At 43.8% G+C, this 24,830-nt stretch overlaps 1 protein-coding gene across 1 annotated transcript; it reads right to left on the reverse strand.

The window, feature by feature from the left end:
• LOC308164429 (tudor domain-containing protein 5-like) lies at nucleotides 1-23,977 on the reverse strand (the record flags this gene model as incomplete). Its single annotated transcript, XM_080538530.1, has 19 exons — nucleotides 1-165; nucleotides 343-439; nucleotides 1,746-1,855; nucleotides 2,280-2,429; nucleotides 8,652-8,799; nucleotides 8,947-9,023; nucleotides 9,297-9,401; nucleotides 9,731-9,859; nucleotides 10,153-10,353; nucleotides 10,505-10,571; nucleotides 10,953-11,162; nucleotides 16,390-16,607; nucleotides 20,187-20,380; nucleotides 20,893-21,055; nucleotides 21,347-21,403; nucleotides 21,573-21,656; nucleotides 22,041-22,231; nucleotides 22,924-23,334; nucleotides 23,752-23,977. The coding sequence occupies 19 exons, from the start codon at nucleotides 23,975-23,977 to the stop codon at nucleotides 1-3; spliced, it is 3,003 nt and encodes a 1,000-aa protein (XP_080394656.1).
• Between the last annotated feature and the right edge of the window lie 853 nt (nucleotides 23,978-24,830).

Raw genomic sequence — 24,830 nt, forward strand, 5'->3', positions numbered from 1 at the left:
TCAGACGACCAAAGACTTCTTCAGGTTCCTCCACCGGTCTTTGAGCATGACTCCGGTGCGACCGCTAAAGTCGTAGTCCTCGTCCTGTAAGATACGTGCCCACTTCCCCTCGCCATGGCGCTTCACCCCGGCCTTCAGAAGCAGATCCAGCTCATACGTCCATTTCTGGAGAAAAACAAAAGAACATAGGTGTGAGCTGCAGTTACTTCAAAATGCCCTCAACTCACACAACTCTAGTTTAGACAGAATGGTCTCACAACATTATTGTTCATGTTTTATTAATTAATAATAATACATTGTTATGGGAAAGTAAGTTAGTGATGAAGAAATACTGTGGGCGACCTCGTTGGGTCCCCTCCTCCTGAACATGGTCGTGTCCAGCTCAGGTGCAGCTGCTCTGAGTCTGTATGGCAGCAGCTCAGGTGAAGCTGCTCTGAGTCTGTATGGCAGCAGAGTTAGCGCTGAGGGAGACAGGGTGCAACCGTCAACTTTGCATGTGCTACGCTTAACAGTTTTTGCTATGTTCTTGTTAATAAAACAATTACCTACTCATACGTTGCATATGATCTAAGAAAAACACAGCCATTTCTCTGTACTGAGAGAGAACTTACCCAGCTTCGGGCTTTTTGCCAGTTTCAGCCTTCTTTTGGGCTTTTTGCCAGTTTCAGGTTTCAAGCATGGCTGCACAATGTGTGTTGATAGCAGTTTCCTTTTGGGTCTGGGTTAGAAGTCATATATTATGAAACACATTATTTTTGACCTCACATAGGCCCGCAGTATAATGGTTCATATTCCAAGGTAGCGTAATGACCAAATGTACTGGCTTAATGACAGAGGCTGGACTGTGCTGGCATGGGAGGACATTCACCTTTAGCAAGGTGACACACTCAATCATCCCAAAGTCAGACAACTTTCAGAGTTATATACTGTTATATATATATACTGTACTTTCATTCTAGCATATCAAAAGACCATACAGGTCATATCATAACTAAATATATGTAATACACAGCAGATACACAACCTCATAAGAACAGTAGTCTCATTACTCCTGTTAAGAAATGAGGCAGAATGCACATGATTTACTTTTTAAACTGGAAAGGAGCATTTCTGAACAGAAAACAATATTGAGCAGTTGTTTTCATACTGCTACTGTTGTAAACACATGGCATAGGCAAGTCAGACAACTTTCAGAGTGCTGAGCTAATATACTGTGTCTACTTTCAGAATAGCATATGAAAAGACCGTAGAGGTCATATGTATGGTTTTGTAATGCTGGTTTTCTCTGTGTACCACATGTAGAAAAGAAGAGGTTTGGTGAGGCTGCATTCTCATGTTATGCACCCAGATTGTGGAATGCACTGCCAGTTTACAGTAGGGATGCAACCTCAGCAAATATGTTAAAGTCAAGACTAGATTTTTATATAAAGATTGGAGCACTTTGAGCTGCAACGTTTGCAGGAAAAGTGCTATACAAATAAAAGTTATTATAATTATTATTATTATTATTATATAATAACTAACTACATATCTGTAATACACAGCAGAGTGGTATAGACAGTCTGATACTAACCTCTTAAGAACAGTAGTCTCATTATTCCTGTTAAGAAATGAGGCAGAAAACAACAGTTGTTTTCATACACTGCTACAGTTGTGAACACATGGCATAGGCTTATATTGAACAACTGAATTTGAGCCAGTCAGTTTACAGAGTTACAGACTGAAAACACACAAGCAGTTCTTACTCCTTGAAGTGGTCAGAGGATTCGTTGGTGGTGTCCAACTCGTCCAGAGCCAAGGAAGAGTCCTCTTCAGCCTCTTTCCTCGGACATGACTGGACCACTTTAGTCGCAGCCTGAAAGACACACGTTCCAGATTCACAAAGGGTTATGGTACTATATACTTATTCTATCCTTGTCGGCCAATAACAGAAAAGACATCATTTACTAGATCATTAAATTAATATTCCTCACTTCAACACAGTTTCAATAGCTCATCTTTAGGGATAATTAGAGAGATGATATGATCCCATGAAACCTACTGTCTGTGATGAATCAATATTTTGATTGGGTGTTGGCGGTAATTTGTTTCAGTCACTTTCGGTGTAATATTATAAATGCTACATGATCACATGATACTTTAGGGTAACCTCCTGAGCTGCAGCTAAGGTCTACTAACTTCTACTAACTTCTACCTACTTAAGGTAGGGGTTACAGTTGGGCCTGAGCTGATCCTAAGACAGATGTTGATGTTGCAGAAACCTCCCAGAAGCACAGTACCTTGAGAAGGAAGTCAGAGGGGTTCTTCTCCAGGTAAGAGTCCAGGAAAGTCTGGATGGCCTCCAGCAGACGAGTGAAGCTGAAGTTCAAGAGGACCTGGTGGTAGATGTCCTTCTTGCTCACAATAAACGATAGCTTGGACGTCAAGTTCTATGGAGAGCAGTCATAATATTGGTGTAACATGTTAAGTCATTCATAAGAGTGCTTCAAGAGAGCAGTTGAAGCTGAATAAAGCTTGAGGTTGCAGCATAGCCTGGGGGTATCTATTGGTGAAACCTTAACCCTTAGCCCTAGGTCCAACCCTAAACATAGTGTTAACCCTAGCACCTGCCCTAACCTTAAAGGTCCTCTATTATGGCCCTATCCCATTCCCTTTTTTACCCTTGCCCCTCGCTTTGGAGTGCCACTCGCTTTTCGGAACAGTCACACAAGGGGGATAACCCTTCAAAACCATGATACGTTATCAGTAGCATCATAGAAAAGCATCGACAACCGTGAAGTAAGAGGTTCCACGAAGCACCCGCAACACTCACGCAGGATGTGTGTTCCGGACTCTCTATGAAGTGAAAAAGAGCATAATATGACTCTTTGAACTCTAGCTGCAGCTCCAGTCCTAACCTTAACCCTAGCTCTAATCCTAACCATAGTCTTAACTCTAGCACCAGCCCTAACCCAAACTCTGAGGCAATAAGGATGGCAATAGTAGATGTTTACCTGTGGGATATCACATTCCTCCTGAAGCCATTGCAGAACAGAGGAAGCCATGGAGCAACGCCCCTTCTCCAAGCACACAGCAACAGACTGTGTGAGAGAGGCCATTATGTCACATCAACATACTCTGTGCAAGAGTCGGTCAACATATAAATCATTGACATCCTTTATGCTAAGTTTACCTGAACATACAGGAGATTGGTGACGTGTTCAAACAGGTCTTGGTCTACTACCTCTCTTCTCAAGGTAGGCCAGATCTTGACCGCAGACATCAGAGGAGTTATCTGTTCATCTTTGTGAAAATGAACGTCTACAACACACACACACACACACACACACACACACACACACACACACACACACACACACACACACACACACACACACACACACACACACACACGCACACACACATGTATGACCATGCTGCAAAAGCAAATCTTGGCTATATATGAGCAAGTGAATTAGCAACCATGTTTGTATTGGGTTCGCGGTAGGTACAGTGGTCAGATGGTGCAGATGGACGTTACCTAGCTGCTTGCTGTGCATCATGATCCTGGCCAGGAAAGCACAGATTTTCTGTTTCTGTTTGGCTTTTGAATGCGAGACCCCCTCAGAGGCCCCTGAAACAGTGATGAGATAAGACGATGCATATAAGCTAATGAGTTAGCCCGTGGCAGCTATCCTTTCTCTGCATCTGCCATACCAGGACACTTCGTGAGTTTAGAATGAGAAGGTTCTATCTCCGTTTAGGGCAGTTCAGAGATATTGAGCGTCAACGTTTTTACATTCCATTATGTTCTGTGAGATGGAACCTTTGTATTTTATGAATTACTAACTCAAAAATGTCAACATTTAAAAAATAACACCACACAGGCATTAATAAACACCTAATGGATCAGAATATGTAAAAAACTCAATTTTGACCAAAAATGGCGATAGAACCTTATAATTCTAACGTCACGATATGCCTGGATCTTTTTAAGAGTCTCGCGAGACTTAACGAAATAAGCCTAGATTTTCCTTTAGCGACGTTGATGGAACACCCCCCCCAGGACACTTACCGACCATTGCCGAGAATGTCTGGTTGAACTCCTCTAATGTCTGGTTGAACTCCTCTAATCTGCCTTGTTTGAAATAACGACAAGAAGTTAGAAAAGAAAAGTCGATCATCCACGTTTTAGCTTGAGTTTCCACGGTCGTAAAGTTGGCGGTTTCATCCGTAGTGCTCGTTAATGTCACGGTGTTGTTGTGTGTTTCCTCCATCGTGCCTTGCTGCTTTCAGGACAATAACAAACATTTAAACGCGCCGTTGAATTTAAATATCGCTGGGAATTAATGTCACGTTGTCAGGGAGACAGGCCGCCTCCTGGGGTTCTATCTCCTCTAGGCCGTGGGCTTCAAGGTGTCACTACCTGTCAACCAGACTGTCACCTCCAGGCTCCTCCCCCCAGGTGTTATATTACATCTTATCATGTTTTACACTATCAAACCCACTGGAAGAAACTGGAGGAATATCCAATATTGACCAGGGGTGGAGTCAATGCTTGGCAATAATTCCTTCTGTCGTTTTTGAATAAATTCATGTAACACTGAAAATTGCCATTTGCATGTCTCAGACAGATCATTATAATAATTAGCTATGAATATTCATTAGAATAGAAACCTTCCACTGTATAGGTTATGCGTATACAATGGCACTGACATTAAGTGCATTGGAAAGAATCTAATTAGCCTGCTGGTAAACTAGATATAACTGGCATGTCTGTTTGTTTTCCCTTGTGGATATGAATGAATGAATGGTCTTTATTGTCATTGCTACAGTACAGGTACCAAACAACGACATTTAGGAGGGGTGGCTCCCCTGGTGTTAGGAAAGAAAAAAACACTTTAAAAAAACACAAGAAGGGAAGGAGCTGGTTTACATAAATAAAGGCTATGTACACTATCCACTATACTATACTGTACAGATAGACGACTAGGGTTGTCATATTGCACACACTGCAAATAGTACAATTTGAGGTTACTGCTGATCTAGTCTTGCATTCAGTCTATCCCTCCTTCCAGAGAGGACCTTAGTTTACCCACGGAGCTGCAACACCGTCTGGCTGCAGAGGCCGAGGCCAAGAGACACGCCCAGATAAAGGTAAGAAAAGTCTCATTGTGACACATGAAGAGTTTCATTGAGACATACATGAAGTTTCATTGAGACACACATGAAGAGTTTCATTGAGACACATGAAGAGTTTCATTGAGACACACATGAAGAGTTTCATTGAGACATACATGAAGAGTCTCATTGAGACACACATGAAGAGTTTCATTGAGACATACATGAAGAGTTTCATTGAGACAAACATGAAGAGTCTCATTCCAAAGCGCTTTACAAATGCTTTGGTCATGTGATATTTATCATTACAAGATTATAATTAAGGATTATGGATTACATCTTCAAGAATGTAAGCACATAACATAGCTAATGTCTTTTCAAATGTATGTTATTTTTTTGTTTTTATTTCATAACAGCAATCATAGGGAGGTACAGGATAAGTATACACTGTAGGAAAGTAGATTTATCAATCAAATCTAAATGGAAGGATGGCTGGCTGACAGTAGGGGTATACAGTAGTATTGGCACCTGTTATGTTTACAGTGGTACTAATACAATAACAACAAAGACCAAGCCAAAGCACAATGAGTCATGGAGAACAATGTCATGTTTTAATCTTTATAAGTCCAAGCGTTTTATCAGTCCAAGCGTTTTGTGAATATGGCCCTTAGTGTGTGGTTATGTGTCTCTGCTTTGTGTGTGTGTGTGTGTTATGGTACATGTGGGAAAAATAGGGTTAGGGTTAGACATGCCAGCATGTACCAAGTCGACGTAGCACCTAACCCTAACCCTAGTTTTCCCACATGTACCGTAACATATATATGTATGTAAGTAAGTAAAGTAAAACCACCTCCTTCTCAGGTGATCGCAGCTGAGGGAGAACGGGCCGCCTGCGAGGCTCTCCGGGCCTCTCTCTCTGGGTCTCCTGCTGCCGTCCAGCTCCGTCTCCTCCAGCTCCTCCGCACCGAGCGCCCAGCGGTGGTCCTCACCCTCCCCTCAGACCTCCTCAGCCTGCCCCCCGACCTCTCACCTCTGACCCCCCCAGCCAATACAACCTCTACGACAGCAGGAGAGACCAGAAGAGAGGAAGATAAAGATTCTCCTATGATGTAAAGAGAGACTATGGGGTGTCCCTTCGTGTTAACGGGATGTAGGGTGTAAAAGCTTAGCGGTTACAATGGAATGGTTTAGCAATGTGGCTGTATGTTGTTTATAGCAAAGCATAACTTGATATCAATAATCTGACTCCAAGTAATTTAATTGAGGCAAATGAGGCTTTAATAATACGGTGAACTTTTATTAGAACTTTTATTAGTAACAATTAACACATAATTGTTACTTTACAATTAACACATAAAAAAAAAAAAGATTCTGAGTGGGAGTCAGGTTGAACCTGAACCTGAACCTGAACACCAGGCAGTCCCACTCATAGTTTTCATTTGATTAGACAGATACTGTGAAGACAGACAGGAAAGTAAGGAGAAGAATGGAGAGAGGGCATGTCAACAGGGCATGGGCCGGATTAGAACCCATGCCGACATGCCTGTGACCAGAACACCAGGTGTCACCACATTCTTGAGACCTTGTCAAAGACCACTGCATTTCGTGATGTTAGAATTATAAGGTTCTATCTCCATTTTTGTCAATTTAGTTTTTTACATAATCTGATCCATTAGGTGTTTATTAATGCCTGTGTGGTGTTGTTTTTAAAATGTTTACATTTTTGAGTTAGTAATTAATCAAATACAAAGGTTCCATCTCACAAAACATAATAATAATAATAATAATAATTCATTAAATTGATAGCACTTTTCCGAGGCTCAAAGACAGTGACAATTGAATGTAATAATGGAATGTAAAAACTTTGACGCTCAATATCTCTGAACTACCCTAAACGGAGATAGAACCTTATCATTCTAAACGGAGATAAAACCTTATAATTCTAAACGGAGAGCAAAAACGGAGATAGAACCTTATCATTCTAAACGGAGATAAAACCTTAGAATTCTAAACAGAGATAGAACATACATTTTTAATACACAATACTTTCAAATATTGTAGTTTCTTGGGCTTGGAGGGTTTGGGACTCGACTCAGGCTTCTGACTCACTACTTTGGGCTCAGGTGTGGCTACCTTCTTTGGGCCTGCCACGACAGATTTCTTGCTCACTGTAATACAAATATACGCGTATGAGTGTACCAAATTCAAACAGTCACTGATTGCATTATAGGGTTCGACAGTAACGCTTTTTTACTTGTAAAACATTCGCCGGGTTTGTTTGCGCGAGCCCAGACGACGCTGCTAGATCCTGGATATTTTCAGACCAGACTAGATGATCCTGAGTGAAGATATTATCAAAGCGTACGGGTGATCGACAGGCGCGTACGCTTTGATTATATCTTCACTCCACGATCATCTAGTCTAGTCTCGCACCTGCGCCGTCTGTTGTTCTTCCTGCACACAGGTAAACATATCCGGGATCTAGCAGCTTCGTCGGGCTCACGCAAACAAACCCGGCGAATTTGTTACTTGCTCCGGGCAAGTAAAAAAGCGTTACTGTCGAACCCTGTATTATAAGAGGTGAAGGAGAGTGGAGTAAAACCACAGAGTAGAGTACTCTAGATGTCTTCTTTCCTAGGCCATGTTACTGTGAGTTACAGTAGATCAGTCATAGGCTTCAAGGCCATTAAGTTGAGATGTTTATGCCAATGGGAGGTTTTGCACAAAGAGTTGAATTAAGCGTATATTTGAAATTAGGATTCAGGCCTATACAAAACAGCCTGCTCTGGTGGGGGGAAATTATCTTCACAGAAAGATGTATTATGTTTTTTACCTGCAATATCAGTGATATGTGTGAAGTATTGACATAATAATTGAGGTGTGTTATTGATTTGTCTATGACAGTGGTGTTATGGTGTTGGTCTGTGGTTGAGGTGCGTTATGGTGTTGGTCTATGACAGTAGTGTGTTAAGGTGTTGGTCTATGACAGTAGTGTGTTAAGGTGTTGGTCTGTGACAGTAGTGTGTTAAGGTGTTGGTCTGTGACAGTAGTGTGTTAAGGTGTTGGTCTATGACAGTAGTGTGTTAAGGTGTTGGTCTATGACAGTAGTGTGTTAAGGTGTTGGTCTATGACAGTAGTGTGTCATGGTGTTGGTCTGTGACAGTAGTGTGTTAAGGTGTTGGTCTGTGACAGTAGTGTGTTAAGGTGTTGGTCTATGACAGTAGTGTGTTAAGGTGTTGGTCTATGACAGTAGTGTGTTAAGGTGTTGGTCTATGACAGTAGTGTGTTAAGGTGTTGGTCTATGACAGTAGTGTGTTAAGGTGTTGGTCTATGACAGTAGTGTGTTAAGGTGTTGGTCTGTGACAGTAGTGTGTTAAGGTGTTGGTCTGTGACAGTAGTGTGTTAAGGTGTTGGTCTGTGACAGTAGTGTGTTAAGGTGTTGGTCTATGACAGTAGTGTGTTAAGGTGTTGGTCTATGACAGTAGTGTGTTAAGGTGTTGGTCTGTGACAGTAGTGTGTTATGGTGTTGGTCTGTGGTTGAGGTAGCCGACCTCTGGGCTCCTCTGGGTCTCAGCTAGCTGTCTCTCCAGGTTCTGGATCTTCTCCAGCGCTGCCTGGAGGGCCTCCTCCGCCTTCAGGGCCCTGACCTCTGAACTCTGGGCACCGACCTCTGAACTCTGGGCATGGACCTCAACCCCACTGACACACACACAGAAATACACGCTCACACACACAGTCTTGAAACCATACATGTCAACAAATGTGGAAGTACCATAATAATAATAATCTTTACATCATCATAAACAAACAGACATACTGCATAAAGTAATAAAAGTAATAACTCACAGATCCATCACGGTGGCCAAGGCATCAAAGGCTGTCTGAGTGCTGTCAGTGTGTGGACAGACAACCATCTCCTCAGCCTGACACAACAAACACACAAGTAAAAAAAAAAAAAAATATGTTTTTAGGGCATTTCTGCTTTATTAGGATAGAGACAGTAGAGATTGACAGGAAGTATGGGTGAGAGAGAGAGGGGGGATGACTTGCAGCTGTCGATGGCCGGAATTGGACCAAGGACATGGCGATGATATGGCATGGATGGTTGACTTACTTTTAATAGACATGCTTTATCTATTGTACACAATCTAACTCTTGTTCAATCCGAGGGCGTGATACAGGGTCAGAGGTCATACCTGGGCCTTGAAGTTGGCCTGTGTCACCCCGATGAACTCCAGCTTTGGGAGGTCAGGCAGCTGCTTCACTTCTTTTTCATTGCTCCCAACAGCAGGGTCTGCAGCCTAAAACACATCAGGGTTCGACAGTAACGCTTTTTTACTTGTCCGGAGCAAGTAAAACATTCGCCGGGTTTGTTTGCGCGAGCCCGACGACGCTGCTGGATCCTGGATATTTTTACCTGTGTGCAGGAAGAACAACAGACGGCGCAGGCGCCAGACAAGACTAGATGATCGTGAGTGAAGATATTATCAAAGCGGATGGGTGATCGACAGGCGCGTACGCTTTGATAATATCTTCACTCCACGATCATTAGTCTGCTACAATGAGAGTGTGATGTGTGTGTGTGTGTGTGTGTGTGTACTGTTAGAATTGGGAAAGGGGAGCTCCTCACCTGGGGTGTGGCAGGGGTTTGGGTGCAGGGCTCTGGGGTTTGGTCCACCACGTCCATGTCTACTTCCATCCCCTCATCAAACACACCCTCGCCCAGATACAGGGTCACAGGGTTGAACTGCTCACACAGCTGAAAGAAGAAATACGTTTGACACAACAAATGGATGGATGCAATGGATCATTGTTGTTGAATGGGATATATACAGTACATGTATAAGCAAGTGTATGTGTGTGTGTGTGTAAATGGTAAATGGACTGCACTTATATAGCGCCTTTTTTGCTGCTCCAAAGCACTTTACAACGGCCTCTCATTCACACACACATTCACACACCAATGGCGGCAAGCTGCCATGCAAGGCACTGGCCCGCTCACTGGGAGCAATTTTGTGTGTGTGTGTGTGTGTGTGTGTGTACATTACTGACCTCTGAGTTGACTGCAGAGGGACAGGAGAGCCCGTGGCCCTGGCTCTGCAGGACAGTGTGAATGTACACGTCCTCCTCCGTGTCCGTCTCACACAGGAAGACCTGCAGGAAGTCTGCGTGGTAGCTGTGCAGAGCTGCCCACAGGAGGCGCTCACAGCACAGCTTCCGGAAGGAGGTGGTAGCGTTCAAACTCCAACTGCCCTGGAACACCAAAACACAGGCTTTTAATATGGAATGGGAGATAAGAGTGCTATCTGGAAGTCAATGGGACTCTATGGGAGCAATACAATGTTAAAAGCTTGGGGAGATTGGTGGTCAATAACAGTGATATGAGATGTGTGTGGAGCCTTACACCCATAGGCTTGATTCCACTGAGTGATGAGGGGACCGCTTGGGCCGGGAGCTCAGAGTAACAAGACCTTGGGGTGAGAAAGCAGAGAGATGTAGGGGGACAACAGCAAAACAGACAAGGAGGCCTAACACTTGTCGTTAAAATGACTGTCACATTTACAGGACATTGATTTTACACTACAATATGTGGCAAGAAGCGGTCTCCCACAAAACCCCCAAAACATTTTAGTCTAGCCGTAGTCAGCGACGAAAAGACTGAGACTGCACTGGAATGTTTTCAGTTTTCATCAATTGGAACTGGACTGGAACTAAGAAAAATGGAGGTGACTTCATCTAAACACCAATGACTAAAAGTGACTAAAAAGCCTGCCAATATTAACACTGGTCTAGTGAAACCTGCCCATTGACTTTCATTGCTCTCTGTCTGAACTGGACCAGAAGAAGCCTACTTGAGGAACTTGAGGCTGGTCCTGTCCACAGTGGTGAGGTCCCCGAAGTCCACGTAGTACACCTCCACCTGGGTCTGGCTGAGGACGCGGTGGATGACGACCCGGTAGAACCACTCGTCTCTGGGAGCCACGCAGCACACCTGGCCCTGACGCACGAAACGTGAGGGAAGGGAGTACCGCTCCGACACCTCGGGATAGGTGTAGCAATTCCTAGGAGGAAGAGGCGTTTCCCACAAACTCTGACATCATCTTGCAACTCGTTACATTACATTTTGGCCATTTAGCAGCAGACGTCTTTAACCAAAGCGAACTGACAACAAATAGATTTGTCTAAGTAAGTCAATCATATATCCATCAGTCATTGTAAGAAAACATAATCTATGCTAGGACCAGGAGCCATTGGCAGTCGCAATGCTAGAAGAATTTTTTCTTTCTTTTTTATTCTATTCATGGTTCTATGTTACCACTCCAGATACAGGAATCTGACCTGATCATATGTGTGGTGGCCTGGGAAAACCCGTCGGATGTCGCTGGCGTTCGTTTGTGGCAAAGAGCAAAAATAGATGGAAATGTCCTATTTCAGCGATTTTGATATTATGTGGTATTCTAGTACTTTGAACTCCATACTACATTATGGTGAATAAACATTTTAAGAAAACAAAAGAGAAAGTACTTATTTTTATGTTTTTGTGGTGGGTAGTTTGCTAGCGAAACAACGTCACGTTGAACGTGTCTCATTCTCAGTTAAGCAACGCACGCACACATGAGCGAAAGGAGAGACGATACTTCCACCTGTGTTATTGCCAGTTTACTGATGCTCACAATAAGCATAAAGTAATAAAATCTTAACTAGAAGACACACAAATGGATCTGTCCCTCGCATACCGACGAGGCGAGCAGACTAACACCGCATCACAAGCAGACAAACGAGACCGGACGATCTGCATAGGCTCCTCCCCCGACCCGGAGGAGAAAGGGGTCGGGGGCAGCATTTCTCACCTTTCACTTTTTTTGACATGATACATTAAAATGCTCATAACTTTTTAAAATAAAGGGCTATCTCAGTCATTCAACCAGTTATGAATAGCTGAGAACTTCTAATTTATGGAAATATTAAAAAATGAAAATGTCAAAATGCCACCATGTGAAGGGTTTTCCCAGGCCACCACACATATGGTTACGTTCCAGGTCACCTAGGGGCTGCACAGATCAGCATTGTGCTTGCTGCTACTGTACATGTGGTTGCCTGAGATGTTAGACTCAAGGTATTGTGAGATCTGATAATCTGCAGCATGACTACAATGAAGGCAACCATTGACTCTATATTCATTTCCCATTCCCAATGGGAAATGAAAGTAGAGTCAAAAAGTAGGGCTTTGGGGAGGGCCAGGGAGATCATGGCTGACCCCGCACACCCAGGCCACAGCCTCTTCGCCCCGCTCCCCTCAGGCAGGAGGTCACTAAAGACTGTGAAGGCCCGACACGCACACAGCTTTTTCCCCACGGCCATCCGGCTCCTAAATGCTGCTGCTGGTGTGTCCCCCCCCCCCTTGCACTATGATCAGGGGTGCAAACTGGTGATGGCCCAAAAAGGTGAAACGTTTTTTTTGTGGCTAACCTTTGAATAGCGCTAGCACTAATGGTGTTAAATAGATACCGCTAGCACTAACGGTGGTCCAACAATGATGCATGTGTAAGTAGCGGCAGCCCTGACCTCAACACCTGCAGAATTACTTCTAAAACAGTTTACTGTGACTGTGTTCTCTATGCTGTCTGGAACTGCACCTAGTTCCCTGAAGCTAAAAGTTATTTCAACAGCAGCGTTGTTGAAAGTTTAGCAGACAGGAAGATTAGTTAGCTCGCGCATCATGAAAAAAGCTAGAGCTAAAAAAACAAGACAACAACTAGTATGTTGCATATTAGAGACCTGTCATAGATGAATGGAAATAAAATGTATTTAAAAAATCTATAAATATAATATAGTTAAAGACAAAATTGTTAAAAACCAATTCCAATTGAATAAGAAAAATAAAGTAATATTAGTCCCCTGAAGAAGGGGGGGGGGCAGAGTTTCAGTGCAGACACAAACACCTGTGTACTTCCTCATCATCGTTGTACACTTCCTTTTCTACTGAGGGCAGCAACAACAGTCTCACATTCAGCTGTCAGTCAGGCACACATGCTAACGCAGCTACACAGACAAAGAGACTATACAGTAGAGTTGAGGTAAAGTTAGAATAAAAAGATGTCTGAGGTTATCCATGCCAACCCTGACAAGGATGAAAACGTCAGGTTCCACAGAGGGGAGGTGGAGGAGAGGATTGTGGTCAGAGAGTCTCATCACTCAGGTCAGTAACTTATAACTGTCCTCACTCAGGTCAGTAACTAATAACTGTCATCATGAATCATGCTTGTGATTTCTGAATCTCCCTTTTCTGATGACACACACACACACACACACAGCTGAAACAGAGTAAGACTTATGGATTTAAAATGCACATACTGTAGAGACTCATTTTTAAATGGTTGGTATATTTGGAAAAATGTTTGGAAGGCCTAAATATTCACCTTTCAAGTTCAGTGTCAATGTCGTTGATAGAGTTACTTCCTCTCTACCAAACTGTATATATGGTCTCTTACTGCATCTAGCTGTATCAGCATGTAGCATGTCGCTAACTGAATGTGACCCTGTGGTGGTTTTTGCCCTCAAAAGAAAGGAATGAGTAAAAAGAGGAAGAATATTAAAAACAGTATAAAAGGTAATTGTAGTGAGAACTTGTCTAGGTGTGAACACACACACACACCCATACACACACCCGCACGCACACCCATACACACACACACACACGCACACACACACCCCCACAGCATGCTGTCCACACACACATCCATACACACACACACACACACACACACACACACATAAACACACACAGCATGCTGTCCGCGCACACGCATAAACGTACACACATGCACGCACGCACGCACACACACACACACACACACACACACTCACACACACACATCAACGCTTCAGACACTTTTGTGCAAATGTCTGCTGCCATCTTGTGGACTTTCTTATACTTTCTTATTTTATCTAATTATTTACACATTAAAATCTCACGACTCTAAAGACATAGAATCAGCACAGATTCAAAGAGATATGAGTGACTAACAATCATCATTTTATGTTTGTTCATTGATATGAGATTCAGTGATGTAGAATGGTGTGTGTGTGTCTCTTGCAGGTAGGAGAATCCACATGCTGGTTGCTGGGCTGATGTGTGTTCTACAAGTCACACTGAACGTCTCCCTGCGTCTCGTCCACTGTGAGTCTCCTGACTTGTGATTATGATATTATCCTTGAATACACACATAGGGCGTTCACACCGGCAAAGAACCGTGCCGGTTCGCGTTCGCGAACCAAGTCTGGAACCGGCCGGCGCATGCAGACCCAAACTCAATTGGTTAGGAGCCTGAAAAGTTGGTTCGCAGCGGGTACCAGAAAATAGTGGTTCTCAAGCGCGAACCAAAACGTAGAACAGTCACGTCGTCAGTGGGTGTGTCATATTCTAGGCTGCAAAGACCAGCAAGAAGGAAGTAGACAACATGTAATCTAATCTAAATCTAATCATTAGTGATCAAAAACAATATCAAAAGTTTCATTATTCTCTCTATCTTCCTCACATGCTCAGCAAACACACACACACGCACACGCTCGCGGACATGCGCGAACGCGAATTTCGTAAGCCATTTCTATTCCAGTAATGGAGCAGCTGGTTAGTAAGAGAAGGCGTGTAGAAAGTGTCTTTTGTTTTGTTTCATATAAAATTGTGTTTATTTCAGATACTGTAGTGGAAGATATTATCCTCATGTCCAGTGAAGTAGCTGCCATCTAGTTGTGACATTTTTGTTTATCCCGCCCCTTCATCACCCAGCGTTGATGACGCGGATGGTTCTGGTTACACTGGTATGAACCCTGATGGTTCTGGTTACACTGGTATGACCCCTGATGGTTCTGGTTACACTGGTATGAACCCTGATGGTTCTGGTTACACTGGTATGACCCCTGATGGTTGTGGTTACACTGGTATGAATGCGGGCTCGTTCGCCAGACAGCACCAATGTTCGGAGGTTCCCGAACGCGAACCGGCACGGTTCTTTGCCGGTGTGAAAGCCCTAACAGAGAGCTCTATGAAGAGAAACCACCAAACTGAATGGCACATGGTCGTAATTCTTATGAACTGAATCAGTTCAGTAGAACCTGATGGTGAGAACAAGTTATAAACCGCCAGGCTGTCAACCTAACCACAGCTTCTCCTGTCTCTCAGACAAATATGAGAATGATCACACAGACTGGTTACAGACCAGTTACAACAACCTGACTAAAGAGAGAGACGACCTTCAGAGGAAACTGAAAACCGGTTGTGCAGAAGGATGGATGAAGTTTGGCTGCAATTGCTACTTCCTCTCCACTGAGACTAGAACCTGGGATGAGAGCAGACAGGACTGCAGAGACAGAGGAGCAGACCTGGTGGTCATCAACAGCATAGAGGAACAGGACTTTATCATTGATTTGAATAAGAAATTCGTCTGGATTGGTCTGACTGAGAGAGACACAGAGGGGACCTGGAAATGGGTGGATGGCACACCTCTCAACACAGCGTACTGGGGTCACAATCAGCCAAATAGTTATAGGGATGATGACTGTGTTTGCATATTTAATTATGGAAGTAAACTTAATCAATGGTATGACTACCCATGTAGAGTGACACTGAACTGGATCTGTGAGAAAGTGGTTTATACATAATACAGGGGTGCAAACAGGTGATGGCCCAAAAAGGTGACACATTTTTTTTGTGGCTAACCTTAGGGGGGGGGGGATAGCGCTAGCACTAATGGTGTTAAATAGATATCGCTAGCACTAACGGTGGTCTAACAATGATGCGTGTGTAAGTAGCGGCAGCCCTGACCTCAACACCTGCAGAATTACTTCTAAAACAGTTTACTGTGACTGTGTTCTCTATGCTGTCTGGAACTGTACCTAGCTCCCTGAAGCTAAACGTTATTTCAACTGCAGCAGAGTTTAGCAGACAGGGAGATTAGCTAGCTTGTGCATCATGTGACATGGATGAGACTTAGACCGACCCCCCCCCCCCCCCCCACACCCAAATTTTTGTTTTGCAGATCTACACAATTCACATGGATGACCTATTTTGAGATAAAAATGGCTAATTTAGCAGAAAGGTGACAAGTTTGCACCCCTGAATGATGTTGGTTTGCACTGTCTTGTCCTGTCTTGCACCTGTCCTGTTGTAAACTGCGCTCCACTGTCCCAAACCAAATTCCTAACATGTTTACATGTCATGGCAATAAAGTCTTCTAATTCTGATTCAGTCATGTTTCCTCCCCGGTCTAAGCGGCACAGTCTCCTCACCTCATCTCCACCATAATGCTCTCCAGGGCGCGAGCCTCCCGGGTCTCGTGGAAGCGGATATAGAAGTTGCTGGGTGACTCCACGTGCTCCACCAACACCTCTATCACCTCCCTAGGGTCCCTGGGCGTGGGCGCCCTCAGGCGCTGGCTCCGCAGGGCGTCCAGAGGAACCATACCTGCCATACACCCTACCTGCACGGCAGGGAACTTGGCCACCATCTAGAGGGGGGAGAAACACACAGCCATGAGTGTCCACAAACACACACACACACACATGAATGTGCGTGTACACACACACACACACACACACACACACACACACACACACACACACACACGTACACACACACACATTTTTATTGTCACCACAAAGACACTTTGTGGATTGAATGGGTTGTCCTTGAACATTTACAATCACCAAAGAAGATGTACAGGAGGTGATCAAAGATGTACAGAAATCAAACAACATCTATTCTTGTGAAATGCGTTTCGGTTTCAGCCTCAATTGTCTATGATGATGTATTTGGTCCAGCTGCCCTCAGGGGAAACAGAAGCTACAGACTGACCTTGAACAAAAGGGCAAGTAGGACCAGTTACTCTTCTTAGACCAGAGTCAGATCGTGAGTTTAGAATGATAAGGTTCTATCTCCGTTTAGAATGATATGGTTCTATCTCCGTTTAGGGTGGTTCAGAGATATTGAGCGTCAAAGTTTTTACATTCCATTATGTTTTGTGAGATGGAACCTTTGTATTTTATTAATTACTAGGGGTGTAACGGATCGCCCCCCACGGTTCGGCACGCATGTGTACCGCGGATCAATTGCAAAATGTAACCAAGTAATAATATTACTTAATATTAGTTAATATCCCTTGTAAATCACAATGTAGAGTTGCCATGAAAAGATAGACGCGACAGTTGCGTGCTTTGTTTTACTCTAAAGCGCAATGATAGGTTGATAATGCAAAAAATGTTCAAGAACAACAAGGCTGCGTTCGTAAATTCGCTCTGGAATCTGATCAGCATTCATGGAACGCCTCTTGTCCAATCAAATTACTTGGTCCCTTTATGACGTCGGACCCAGTGTGCTCTCCGGCGCTATCAGAGCAAATTCACGAACACAGCCCAAGTGTTCATGGCGAGTCCTGCTAATGTTGGCGACAGAGAAGAACTCGAAATGCCTCCCTCGTCATTTAAATCCCATGTATGGGAGCACTTTGGCTTTGCTATCAATTATAACAATGACGGACAGTGTCATTGGAAGTGTGGTCGATAAAAAAGTTACGGTGTTTAAGCGTTGTGCAATGAGAAAGTCGTACGAGCATGGCCACACATTTGCCGCGACCCTGGTGTGTTGATGGGAGGCACGAAAAAGGCAGCTTGACAACTTCTGATAATGTAGCCAATTTTTTCATACCATGTTTAAAGTAAGGTTTCACTTTATTATTTAGTTAAAAGTGGCATAAAACATGTTTATTTGTCTGCTTTAAAGAGCCCAGTGATTCACTGCTGCAACCAGGTGCCTCCTCCCTCTCTCCTACTGCATCATTTAAGTTGAATGTGTGTTTCTGTTTAATATGTAGCCTAGGGCTGCACGATTTGGGGAAAAAAATCGAATTGCGATTATTTGGACAGATAATGTAATTTTTGTAAAGTGTGGCCATATCTCCGGCTAGGAAGGTCGTATCAACGTGCAGTTTGTTTGTACGTCTTCAGGGGACTTAGAGGCTCCCTCCTCTAGCACCCCCACAGCCCGAGCTACGAGTGAAAGAACTAAACTTACATTGGGTTGCTTTAAAGTTGGGTTGCTTTAAAATCAAGCTTCAGATTAAAACATGTGATGGAGCATTACTAACCTGACTCAGGTGGTTTGTTTCACACAACCATCTAGGAAAGCTTAATTGGAAGCTGTTTGGAAAAGGGCAGGTACTTTCAAAAAATACTTGGCAGGTGATTGGATGAATCTGTCTATCATGGGCTAATTTCAGAGAGCATTACCACATGATACCATCAAACTGTTAACTGCTCTTATGCCATCAAACTGTTCTAATGCAAGGATGAGAACTTAAAAGATATGAATTGGAACAACATATTTATGTATGTTTTTTTTAAACAGCTGCCATTTTGTTTCTCTCAAGTGTCAATTTTTTTTGAACAATTCCAATATGAAAATAAAATAGGACCTTTCTACAAACAAGGTTATTTAATTATGGCTCAGGAGCAGCATCTAAATATTGCACATACTGCAATCAAGTTAAATAAAGTGATAATAAAAATGTCCAGTAAAAAAGAATAGGTCCTTTCTGTAAACATTGAAATAGATAAAGCTCTTCAACTCGTCGTAATGTAGGCCTATGTAAGTGCACGGCTCGACCGCAGATCGGTTGTTGCATAGTACTCCACATGTTTCAGCTCCGTACGTGCGGGATGGAATCACATTATCTTTTATCCAGCGTTTGGATTAGTTTTTTAAACTCTTTGTTGCTCACAGTGTTAATAGACACCATGTCTTTAGCGAGGTAATGCGTGATGGAATTGGTTATTTCACGGTGCCTTCGTGAGCCCTTTTCATACGGGGTAACAGCCGCAAACGACTCTAAAACTCTAGTTTGCTTAACGTTAGACTGGGCTACGGGACTTTCACTTAACTCTCCATCATAGAGCTGCCCGTGGTACTTTTTCAAGTGCTGATACAGGTTTGTGGCGTTGCGTCTGGATGTAGCGACTGTTCCACGACAGGTCGTGCCCAACACCTGCTTTTGTTGCACATCTGTCGTCCTAAACCCGAAATACTTACAACAGAAGTGCTGTTTTTCTTCGGGACTAAATCGTTACTTCTGGCTCTGCTGAAGTCATTTATCCACCATGAATGTTGCTAGCTACCGAAACGTGGGCGTTTCACGTGCGATGTTGTTGTTGTGCGTGTGCGTTCATTGACATTGACGTTCATTGACATTGACGTTCATTGACATTGACGTTCATTGACGTTGAATCCGACGCGCTGTATGACGTATCCCATACGGGTAGTGGTGGTCTAGTGGATAGTGAGTTGGACTTGTGATCGGAAGGTTGTGAGTTCAAATCCCGCCTGAAACCACACCACTACTAGTGTGCCCTTGAGTAAGGCACTTAGCCCTCAGTTACTCCAGGGGGAATGTCCCTGTAATTCGTAATTGTAAATCGCTTTGGATTAAAAGCGTCTGCTAAATGGCAAAAAAAAAAAAAAAAAAAAATCGCAGGCAAATCGCAGGCTTTGCGATTAGCTAATCGCATCATTTCAAATCGCGATTTCGATTTAAAATCGATTAATCGTGCAGCCCTAATGTAGCCTAATGTTTGAGTGTAGAATATGTTATGTATATATATGTATATGTATACACACACACATATATATATATATATATATATATATATATATATATATATATATATATACCAGTTTTGACATCTTGAATGTTGTTGGGTTTTACACAGTAAAAGTGGTGTTTTTACAGAATTGGAGGAAAAAGCTTTTTATTTTTATTTTTATGTTTTGTATTGATCCGAAAAATGATCCGATCCGTGACTCAAAAACCGTGACACGATCCGATCCGTGAGTTAGGTGATCCGTTACACCCCTATTAATTACTAACTAAAAAATGTCAACATTTTAAAAATAACACCACACAGGCATTAATAAACACCTAATGGATCAGATTATGTAAAAAACTCAATTTTGACAAAAATGGAGATAGAACCTTATAATTCTAACGTCACGACCTGTCTTCTCAGACCCGAGTCAGACGGGTCTCTTCTCTCACCTGTTGGAAGGTGGTGGTGGTGATGCGGAGGTCTGTCTCTGACATCAAGTCGTTGTCGGCGGCGGCCTCTCCGTCCTCCCCGTCCTCCTCCTCTCTGCGCCCTTCCCAGGGCGACTCCCCAGAGCTGAAGTAATAGCCCTGGCTGGAGGGGTTCAGCCGGTCACCCTGCTCAGCATCGCCGGGGGTGTCGGGCTCTACAGCCCCTGGCCAAAAACATCACATCAACAAACCTACGGACCTTTGGGGACAGAGCCTTCAGCGTGGCTGCACCTACCCTCTGGAACTCCCTCCCCATAGTGATCCGCAATGCCCCCACCCTGGACTCTCTGTTCTCCAAGGCCTTTGGCCCCTAGTCACTGTTTCAGTTTTGTTTTGTCCTGTTTTTGTCTGTCTGATCATTCCCTTGAATTGTAAAGTGTCCTTGGGGTTTCTGAAAGGCGCTATATAAATTAAAGTTATTATTATTATTATTATCAGGGTGCTGCATTTATAGAATGCCATGAGCTATAAGATACAGTACTCAGTTCTGCCCCTCCTCTTCAAATGACCCTTCCCCCAATGGGACAAATGGCTGTGATCTCTCAATAATGTGGGAACGCAATGGTATTAGCTGAATAGAATAGATAGGATGCATTTTTTACATTTTAACCATTTAGCAGACGCTTTTATCCAAAGTAACAATACAAATTGAAACCATCGAGCTGACCTGGCTGCGTGTGGCCGGTGTGTTGGATGTGGGTGATCATCCAGTGGGGGCCCTCTTCCCCGGCCACAGGCCGCAGGTGCAGCGTGTCGCTCAGCGCCCCCACCATCTCCGTCACGCTCAGGAAGCCACTCTGGGCCACCGGGAGCTCCTCCCCAAACATCCTCTGTTGACCAGGGGTAAATGGTAAATGGTAAATGGACTGCACTTATATAGCACCTTTTTTGCTGCTCCAAAGCGCTTTACAACGGCCTCTCATTCACCCATTCACACACCAATAGCGGCAAGCTACCATGCAAGGCGCCGGCCCGCTCACTGGGAGACATGTGGCCAGCCGGGGATCGAACCGCCGATCTGCCAACTTTGTGATCATTAGGCGGCGACTCTACCTCCTGTGCCACAGCCGCCCCGTAAAGTAGAGTGGAATATGTGTAACAAAGGAAACTAGTATAATTACCTTGTATTCGGCATGAAGATCATGTATTGATATCCCTTCACTGTTCTGAGCAACAACCTAGAAAGAAGGAATCTTCACTGTCACCATCATGTGTGACTAGAACATTAGGAGTTTTCAATGATTTCGGTATCCACCCATAAAGGAGCAACTCAATAGTCTGGCTCCTGACTCATTTACGTAAACGAATGTATTGATTGTAAGTCGCTTTGGGAAGATGTAAACTGACCTGGCGAAGGTTGGCCTTCAGCTCCTCACTGACGGTGCCCGCATGGCCGTTCTCCAGGATACGCTGCCTGAGCTTCTCCTCCAGCTGCATCGTGGCCAATCAAACACAACACATTCACTAGTGGTGATTGGGTGAGTTCCCATTCATATAAATGTGAAGTGCAACGAGACCAATAATCATATCTCATTAAATGTTCTTCACAAAAAAACATGACTTCTAGTAGGAGTGAACTCTACAAGCATTTAAAGTAATGTTCAGGGGTGCAAACTGGTGATGGCCTAAAAAGGTGACAACATTTATTTTTTGCCTGAAAATGAAGAAAATTATCAACATGGTCGATTCACATGGATTTACTATTTTGTGGTAAAAACCGCTAATTTAGCAGAAAGGTGACAAGTTTGCACCCCTGAATGTTACAGTTTCACATACAGAACATTTACTATGAGGTAAAAAGAGAAACAGACTCACTTTTATGACACTTTTTTCAAATAGCTGCCCCTGTTGGATGAGCTGTGGCTCAGGTTGTGTCAATTCCATGTCCTGGTGAATTCCATGTCCCCCATGGTCCTGGTGTCCCCCTGAGCTGTTAGGGACAGTGTCCTCAGGACCAGAGGCCATGTGATTCTGTACTGGAGTACCAGAGGGTTTTTCCACAGGAGCTGAAGACAGACAAAATGTTACATTAGTCACAACCAATACCAGATCACTACTGTTTACATTTTACAGTTACACCCATTTACATTTTAACCATTTAGCAGTTAAATTGTATAATAATGAAAATACCACCGCTCATCCGTGATCAGACTTAGCTGAGGTGCTGGAATTGAAGAGTATCAATAAAGTGCAAAAAAACAGCATCCGTCCGCACACTCAAATCTGTGCAAATAAACCGTAGTTTATTGCACGAACTTTCAGTCATAAACCTTCTTCAGGCATAAAGCAGACAATTTCCCAAATTTCGGCATAAAGCATAAAGCAGACAATTTCCCAAATTTCGTTGTTTGGTACCTGTACTATATCAATGAAAATAAAGACCATTCATTCATTCAATTGAATGCAGTGGTATAAAGGCTTCAAACAACATCACTTAATTAGCCAATGCACAACATCTGTGTCAAATATTTCACCTAGTGGCTAGGCATCATGGGAATTGTAGTCCTAGATTTAGTGGACTACAAAAAACATGTGTTCATGAGACAGGAAACACCTAAAAGTACATGAAATATTTACAATATATACTTAACAGAACAAAAAACAATAGAGAAATGCTACAAACATGCAGACATCAGGCAGTAGCCATCATATAGCATAGAACATAGTGTCTAAAGTAATTTAGCCATCAGCGCCCCACCCTGCGACGCCGTCAGCCCCATCGCAGGTGGCGCCACCTTCAGGGTCAGCAGGGAGCCCGTCCGGCTCTGCTTGACCACCACCAGGTCCGCCGCGGCCGCCAGCATCTCCGCGACGGAGTAGAAGCCGAGGTTGCCGACGCGCAGCGGGTGGCCGAAGCGGCGGGCGAAGCCGTCCTGCAGCTCCGACAGGCCCATGGGCCCCGGGGCGAGCAGCTGCCGCAGCTGTGAGCGCAGCTGAGCGGGCAGGGCCGGGGGGGCGTGGCCCCGCCGGGGGAGGGGGCCGGCGGGGAACTGTTGTTTCCTGTAGTGCGGGGAGAAGAAGCCCATACCGCCCCTGTGTGGTTTGGTCTTAGGGACACGCTGCCGGGCCACCATCTCCCCTATGCGTCGGGTGCTTTCGTCCATAACCGCTGCAGAGGGACCAAGGGATGGGAGGGAGGGGAAGAAAAAGCGAGGCAAAGAGTTGGGTTGGAATAAAGTAGTATTTTCGTGCATACGTGTGTAATTTTACTCTGTGCAGGTCATAGTACTAAAATGGTAATGGTAAATGGACTGCACTTATAGCAACTTTTTTGCTGCTCCAAAGCGCTTTACAACAGCCTCTCATTCACACATTCACACACACATTCACACACCAATGGCGGCAAGCTGCCATGCAAGGCGCCGGCCCGCTCACTGGGAGCAATTTTGGGGTTCAGTGTCTTGCCCAAGGACACTTCGACATGTGGCCAGCTGGGGCTCGAACCGCCGATCTGCCAACCTTGTGATCATTAGACGGCGACTCTACCTCCTGCGCCACAGCCGCACCACTACTAGACTGGGCTTACCTTTCAACACCAAGCTGCCGTCTTCCAAAAAGTCCATCTTCACCACGTCAGGCATCTCCTTGATCATGTCCATCACGCTGTGGAAGCCGAGGGACCTCAGAGGCAGCGGATGGCCCACGATGCAGAGGTAGTCCCGACTCAGGTCGTCAGGGGACAGGCCTAACTTGGAGTTGAGCACGGAGCGAACATCCTTCTTCAGGCCCAACAGTAGCTGGTCTTGGGTCATCATTATTAATGCCTGTGTGGTGTTATTTTTATAATGTTGACATTTTTGAGTTAGTAATTAATAAAATACAAAGGTTCCATCTCACAAAACATAATGGAATGTAAAAACGTTGACGCTCAATATCTCTGAACGACCCTAAGCGGAGATAGAACCGTATCATTCTAAACGGAGATAGAACCTTCTCATTCTAAACGGAGATAGAACCTTCTCATTCTAAACGGAGATAGAACCTTCTCATTCTAAACGGAGATAGAACCTTATCATTCTAAACGGAGATAGAACCTTATCATTCTAAACGGAGATAGAACCTTATCATTCTAAACGGAGATAGAACCTTATCATTCTAAACGGAGATAGAACCTTATCATTCTAAACGGAGATAGAACCTTATCATTCTAAACGGAGATAGAACCTTATCATTCTAAACGGAGATAGAACCTTATGATTCTAAACGGAGATAGAACCTTATCATTCTAAACGGAGATAGAACCTTATCATTCTAAACGGAGATAGAACCTTATCATTCTAAACGGAGATAGAACCTTATCATTCTAAACGGAGATAGAACCTTATCATTCTAAACGGAGATAGAACCTTATCATTCTAAACGGAGATAGAACCTTCTCATTCTAAACGGAGATAGAACCTTCTCATTCTAAACGGAGATAGAACCTTATCATTCTAAACGGAGATAGAACCTCATCATTCTAAACGGAGATAGAACCTTATCATTCTAAACTCACGAGATAAGTACAAACCTAGTAAGACCATAGACATTTCAAAAATGTTAGTGACAAAATGAAAGCCACGTTTCTTAGGCTGCTAGCTAGTAGCTACTCACGCAGTTTAACAA

This window comes from Nansenia antarctica (assembly GCF_963989245.1).
Source record: "Nansenia antarctica genome assembly, chromosome: 8".
In the NCBI taxonomy this organism is placed as follows: Eukaryota; Metazoa; Chordata; class Actinopteri; order Argentiniformes; family Microstomatidae; genus Nansenia; species Nansenia antarctica.